Source organism: Mus caroli, unplaced genomic scaffold (assembly GCF_978045245.1).
Source record: "Mus caroli unplaced genomic scaffold, Mus_caroli_1 scaffold_4, whole genome shotgun sequence".
NCBI lineage: Eukaryota > Metazoa > Chordata > Mammalia > Rodentia > Muridae > Mus > Mus caroli.
The window spans coordinates 99,070,081-99,077,367 of record NW_028227259.1 but is presented as its reverse complement, the minus strand read 5'-3'; the positions used below and the strand labels follow the sequence as shown (position 1 = coordinate 99,077,367).

Here is a 7,287-nt window from a genome sequence, read left to right as displayed (position 1 = left end):
CTAAGCTGACACTCCTTCATGTTAACCAGATATGGGATAAAGAGATGGTTCAGGAGTTAAGAGCATGGGGGACAAAGACACAGGACCTGACACAAAGAAGCTGGGATATGAACCTGAGGTATCTGCTAGAGAAGCCAGTGCTCTAACTACTCAGTCATATCTCCCTCCTGTTTTCTTTGCTTTTCCCTTACTGAAAATATTTTGTTCATACAATGTGTTATGATTATGGTTACAACTCCCCCAACACCTCTGAGATCATCCCCACATTATTTTCCATCTCAATCCACACCCTTTTTATCACTTCTGAGAAAAGAAGTCCCATAAAAACAGGAAAATTGTACCTCTAATAGGCAAGCAAACACGTTATAATCTAAACGGAAAATAACGTAAGTAAACAAAAGTGCATGACACAACTTTCTAACACTCAGATCTGCTAAAATGCCATTGAGTTTGCTTTGTTTTCCTACCTACAACTGGTCAGTCAGTCTCCCCTTAAGAGAAGGATTTGCATCCACCAAAAATTTCCATTTAACTCCAAGCAGTGGTGGTGCACAACTTTAATACCAGCATTTGGGAGGCAGAGGCAGGCAGGTTTCTGAGTTGAGTTCAATCCAGCCTGGTCTACAGAGTAAGTTTCAGGATACCCAGGGCTATACAGAGAAACCATTTCTCAAAAAAACAAAAAAAGAAAAAAGGAAAAGAAACTTCCATTTAACAAGTTTAGTGTTTCATTTGGAAAACTTTATGGATTGGAGACAGCTTCTGGGTTAGAAATGGGAGCTTCGCTCAATACTGTCATGTGGTACAAATTTGTGCATGCCCTGTGCCCACTGCATCAAGCTCTCTGAATTAATTGTGCATCGGCTCTGCTGTGTTTTAGAAAGCCTGGTATCTTCAGCTGAAGGACGGCTATTATGAACATAGTCAAGCAAGTGTCTTTGTGGTATTGTGGGTCCTCTTTGGCTTTCTGTCTGGGAATGGTAAAGCTGGGACTAGAAGGTAGATTGAATCTCAGATTTTTGAGAAACTGTCAGATTGATCTTTCAAGTGGTTGTGCAAGTTTGCAATCTCTCCAACAATAGAGATGTGTTCCCCTTGTTCTATAACCTCCTCACCATGAGCTGTCAAATGAGGTTGAGAGCTCCGATTCAATCACTGAAAAGGTTGCATGTTACAAATAGAATTAAAAGGGTGGAGTTTAATCTTGTAATCCAATTCCAGTTTGGGATTGGTGGGTGTGGCTACAAAAGGGAGTGGTGAGCAGAGAGGTATATAAAGGCTTCAGTGGAGCCAGAGAACACATTCAGAGAACTGCAGCCTGAATAACTGTCTTGTTTGAACAGCACTCAAAGACCTGTCTACAGTGTTCAGAACTAGTAGGTAATGATATTCCCCTGGGTCATGTGGTTTGATGTAGAGACATTTAGACTCCAAGTTATGACAAAAAATGTTACTTTCTATCTTCTTAGAAGTACACATTCAACACCTGGGGTTTAATTCCAAATGAAGTTTTAGCTTCATCACAAACGTATATGTTCACCAGCTGATTTCATTATTATGGTTGATTTTTTTAAAAGAACGTCTTTCTATTTTGTTTAAGATCTCCTACAAATGGCCATGTGGCATTGGGTAGGCTGAATGCCAATAACCTCCTTACTCATAAGCCTCCTCAATGCTAAGATTACTAGTGCGTTCCCTCACACTTCCATTCACTCAAATGTTTGTGCTTGTTTTTGTGAGTTACTGGCTCACCTGGAGACCTGAGGACCATGTATCTTTGAACACCTTTAACTCACAATAGCTGGAGTTACACTGGGAGTGTATTAATGTCTCACTCAATGTCTTACCTTGGGCATTGACTTATATTGCTTTTCAGAGCTTTGATTTTTTTTTTTGATATGGTCTATATTTGGGACCCAGGCAATTATTATTGGGACCCTGAAAATTATAGGAACGCATTGTCATCATCATGCTTAATGGGTCAGTATTGATCCAAGACATAAGAGTTTGTGTGTGTGTGTGTTTACTGTCTCCATGATTGTTGTTTGGTGCGTTTTTGTTTTATTGGTTCTTTTGTTGTTTTTTTTTCTTTTTTCCTTTTCCTTTTTTGTTGATTATTTAATTACATTTGAACTGTTGTTCTCTTTTCCAGTCTTCCCTTTGCAAGCCCCCCTACCATCCTCTATCCACATTTAGTCTAAGACAATACTCCCTTACACACATACACGGTCCCCAATAAACCCTCTAGCATGCCTATTCCCAGGGGCAAAAAGCCTCCACAGGACCAAGTATCTCCCCTCCCCTGGATACCAGCTAATTTACTCATCAGCTACATATTTATCCAGAGCCATGGATGCACACATGTACAAACTTTGGGTGGTGTTTTCATCCATCAGATCTCATAGGGGTCAATTTAGTCGATATTCTTGTTCTTCCTATGGGGTTTCGATCTCTTTCACCTCTTCTGTTCTTTCCTAAGCCTTCCATTGGGATCCCCTGGCTCAGTCCAATTGTTGTCTATAAGTGTCTGCAATTGCCTTACATGCTGGCACAGCCTCTCAGAGAACAGCCATACCAGGCTCCTATCTGTAAGCACATCCTGGCACCAACGACATTGTTGGGGATTGGTGTCTGCAGATAGGATGGATCTCAGGATAGGCAGTCTCTGGATGTTCTTTCCTTCAATCTCTGCTTCATTTTTTGGCCAAGTTTTTCATTAGATGGGGAAGATTCTAGGTTAAAAATTTTGAGATGGGTGACTGGGCCCTTCCCTTCATGTGGTGACCATGCCTTTCCACTGGGGCTGGTCTCTTAAGGTTCTATCTCCCTTGTGCTGCACATTTTGGCTTGGGCCATCCACATTAAGTCCTGTGAGTCTTGTCAATTCAATATTTCTTTCATTCTTTCTTTTTTATAAGAGTGTGTCACAAACAAAATTTTTGATCCAAAAATTAGATACCCATTTGGTGATAGAGAGTCTGCCATGATGCCAGTGTTGGGGAGTGTCTTTCCATCACTTCTTAGGATGAAGAGGTCAATTGATGTCTCTACCATTGCATGAGCAGTCACTCAGAAGCTTAGTGGTTGATGTGATGGTGAGGAAGTTTTATAAACATTGTCTTAAACGTATATTCATTTCTAACCCTTCCCCAGGATCCTTCTGATTGGAGACCTTTAGAAGATGAGTGTTCATGCCCCACCCACGCTCCAGAAGCTGGCAATTCAGACTCTGGTGAGAGAGGAGGCTTTAGGCTTGTCTGATCTGGAGGAACTGGCCTATGGACTCTTCCCAGCAATATTCAAGGAGGCCTTTGATGGCAGACATATCAAGCTCATAAAGGCATTGGTGATAGCCTGGCCTTTCCGCTGTCTCCCTGTGGGGGCATTGATGAAGAATCCTGACCTGGAAACACTGCAGGCTGTGTTAGATGGAGTAGACATTCGACAAACCATAGGGTTACACCCCAGGTAAGCAATTTCAAAGTACTATAGAAGGGAGAACAAGGAATACACATTAGACATTGTCAGGGAGATTAACTTTGTCATAAATGGATCAGATGCTTCTGATGGCATCATCAGGCAGGAATACAGGGTGCTTGATAGCTACTGTTTACTTGTACTGAGCACAGTTGGATATGGATTAAACTTGAATATGGGACTAGAGTAAATGTGGCCTCATAGTAGAATGAGCCTATCCCTGACATCCCCACAAGAACTAATATAAGTAGGGAGAAATAAAGTGTACCTTACTGAAAGAAAAGTATTCATGTGTACAGAAGCACAATAAAGCTTCCGTAGCATGTCCAAGTCCAAATTGGATATCAGGTCCTGAAAAAAACATACACATTAACAGGGAAGAGAGTTTAGTTTAGTTATAGGTAGTAAAAGCTTATTCAGGGTCTGCCAACATTCTTATGTTTCACCTGCAGGAGGAAAAAACTACAGTTTCTCGACCTGCGAAATGTGCACCATAACTTCTGGAACATATGGACTGATTCAGAGGACAGTGAATGTTCAGCAGAGATCTTGGAAGAAAAGCAAGCCGTGCAGGTCCGTCCCAGATATGCACTGAGGCAGCATCTTAAGGTCACAGTTGACCTGTGCATCAGGTCCTGCCTTGATGAAGCACAAGCATGGTTCTTGAAGTGGGCCCAGGAGAGAAAGGGCTCCTTATATTTCTGCTGTACAAAGGTGAAGATCTGGACTCTGCCAGTAAAAACTCTCAGACAGATCTTCCAAGTTTTTGATCCAGAGCACATCATGGAGTTAGAACTAAATACTGAATGGACTCTGTTAGAGTTGACACATTTTGCCCCCTATTTTGGGCAGATGAGAAATCTTCGCAAAGTCTTCCTGGCACCCCTCCACAAAATCGACTTCCATTTAGCCAATAGAACAAGAGTCACCGAAGTCAAGTGTATCAAAAAGTTTACTTCTCAGTTCTCCAAATTCAACTGTCTGCAGCATCTTTTCATGTTCTGCGTCCATTTTCTCAGAGACCAGATGAATCAGGTCCTACGGTAAGCCATAATGGAGAGCTGGTTCAGCTATCAGAGCAAATCTGTCTCTCTTTTCTTAAGGGTTATGGGGACACGATGCCAGGAAGTCACTAGGAACAAATATTTAGAGACTCCAAAGACTGGAAGTTTTGTCCTGTTTCCATGTATACTCAGTTATACATGGGAAATTTTACAAGGTAAATCAGTGTCACAAATGAGCACTCATGAAGTAGGAAAGTGATTTGGGGTAAAGGGTAGGTCAGATCTAGTAAGGTTCAGTTGTAATTTTTCCTATAATTATGGCCACCCAATCAAATGGAAACTGAAGAGGAATGGAAGTGTGTAGTGAGGAGTAGGGGACTCACAAGTACAGGGTGAAAAGAAGCTATATGCTTAGATCTGTTAGAACAGCCTTCTACCATCAACCAGTTCCCATGGGTTAAATGTTTTGAGGCCAAATACTGCTGAATACATGGGACAGGAGGTAGAGCTTGGGCTGTAAATGAGAGCAAGCATGACTGCAGAGGGAATGATATAATACAGATTCAGTGGACCCATAGCAAGTATTGAGATACTGTCAGAGTTCTATTGGGATGAAATTTCTTCTGTGTGCTTTCTGGGATTAGGGGATGAACTAGTTTTCAGGTTTAGAGTGAGGCCAGGAGATAAATTGTGAGGTTGACATGACTGAGTGGTTTCCAACATGAAGCATCATAGATGATGTCCTTAATCACTTAGTCAAACTGATCTTGGGGCACCTGATTCCTTCTACCACTCTCTATATCCCTGCCAAACCTCTACAAGGCCATTTACCAGAACTAACCATCTGTCTCCTTTGCCTCTAGGTGCTTGATGACACCCTTGAAGACACTCTCCATTACTTACTCCCTGATTTCACAGAGAGATTTGGATTCCTTCTCCTGCTGTCAGAGCCTCTTTCAGCTAAAACATCTGGAATTGAGAGGTGTGGTCTTACTGGATTTGGATCTTATGCCTCTGAGAGGTCTCCTCATGAAAGTGGCAGGCACTCTTGAGAATCTGGATTTGCAGGGGTGTAGGATAAAGGACTCCCAGCTAAGTGTCCTACTACCTGCACTCAAACAATGCTCTCAGATCTCCAACGTCAACTTCTACAACAATGATTTCTCCATGCCTATCCTGAAGGACCTTTTGCAGAACACAGACAACTGGATTAAGATGAATGTGGAACAATATCCTGTCCCTCTGGAGTGCTATGATGACTTTGCTCAAGTCTCTGTAGAAAGATTTGTCCAAATTTGTCAGGATCTCATGGATACTTTGAAGGAAATAAGGCAGCCCAAGAACAGCTCCTTTGCTACAGATATCTGCCACACATGTGGGAAGTGCTGGGTCTTTGCCCAGGAGGCCAGACTTTGTCATTGCTGGGAGTAAAATGGGAAAGTTCTGTATTTGAATAAACACTAGGCTTGGGACACATGTCCTACCTGGGGAACTCAGAACCTGTGGCTTCTGACACTGCTCAGATGGTTGGAAACAAAAGGCTGTTCAGTGACTGGTATCTTGGCAACTGAGATTGACATGGGGAACATTTGGATGAACTGTGGGAACAAAGTCCTAGTGGAGTCAGAAACACAGCTTGGCATTGTTACATGGCTTCTCCCCGGACAGACTAACTAGATGTTTAGTTGTATACTTAAAAACCTGGATGTTCTCTCAGTGTGGTCTTTGACTTTTACCAACCTATCTACCAGGTTCAGCATCAGGAAGGTTCAATGGGTGGCGAAATGAAAAGACAATTGTATTTCATGAGTGAAGCAAAGTTCTTGGTGAAATTAACAGGTTACATTAAAATGAAAGTTTTCTTGACACTTCTTTCCCTTGTCCTTTGACTGGGCTACGTGTACAACACACCTCTGTGGCTGAACAATTAGGTGCACAAAACATTTAAACTAATGGGAGCAACATAGACACACCTACTATGAAGGAAGTTTAAAAGGATCACAGACAATTAAAATCTTGTACATTCAGACAACAAGGCACCTTGGACCTATCAGAAATGCCTAAAGAGGAGAAGACAACAGAGGGCAAAGTAAACAGGATTTCCAGTCTGGCTTTGTAATCTTGACCTTTTTGTCATGATTTAATGAGATGACTGCTGGAAGCTCTATATCCATCTGTTATATTAAGTGCCCCTAAAGCCTTATTCCAGTGGACTCAAAAACTCTATGAAGTACCCTATTTATTTAAAGCTATGCAATAAAATGCAGGTTCCTCTTCTACATAAACCATTTACTGTACAAAAAAAAAAAAAAGTATTTTCCGTCTTCAGTTGTAATAAGAACAGAAAAAAAAATCTCACTCAGCTTAGTCAATATATCCCCTTTCTGTATAGTAAACTATCAATAAAATAATTTGTTACTCTGTATTTATTGAACACTTAGAATATGATTTCTTTTTTTAAATATCATTGTTTTAATCTGGATTGAATAAAGCATCTAAATCAAACGACTCTGCAACGATCACCCTCTGGAAAGTAGTGAAAATGTACAAATTGAAGCCAGGCATGTCACAATTCACAATCTTGGGAAGGTAGATAAAGTTATCAACTATGGTGGGAAATACATGATTTCTAGGCTGGTGTAAAGTACAGAGAAAGACAAAAATAAAGAACATACCTCTCTCAGGCTCGTTCTTTCTGTCTTCCCTCACACACTTTCTCCCTGTCTCAATGTCCTGTTCCCTGACCTTGTTCCTTAGGACCAGTAAACTCAAATGAGATTTTCCCACAATTAACATGCTTTCATAT

At 41.3% G+C, this 7,287-nt stretch overlaps 1 protein-coding gene across 2 annotated transcripts; it reads left to right on the top strand.

Moving 5' to 3' along the window:
• Positions 1 to 3,160: 3,160 nt before the first annotated feature.
• Positions 3,161 to 5,912, top strand: LOC147005267 (PRAME family member 8-like). 2 transcript variants are annotated; one of them, XM_085836272.1, is made up of 3 exons: positions 3,161 to 3,468; positions 3,930 to 4,520; positions 5,345 to 5,912. In XM_085836272.1, exons 1-3 carry the CDS (start codon positions 3,182 to 3,184, stop codon positions 5,910 to 5,912), a joined length of 1,446 nt encoding a protein of 481 aa, XP_085692398.1. In that variant the 5' UTR covers positions 3,161 to 3,181. The 2 variants fall into 2 exon arrangements, with proteins under 2 accessions (XP_085692398.1, XP_085692399.1); XM_085836273.1 differs by having other exon boundaries at positions 3,182 to 3,468; positions 3,930 to 4,050; positions 5,345 to 5,533.
• The last annotated feature ends 1,375 nt before the right edge of the window (positions 5,913 to 7,287 follow it).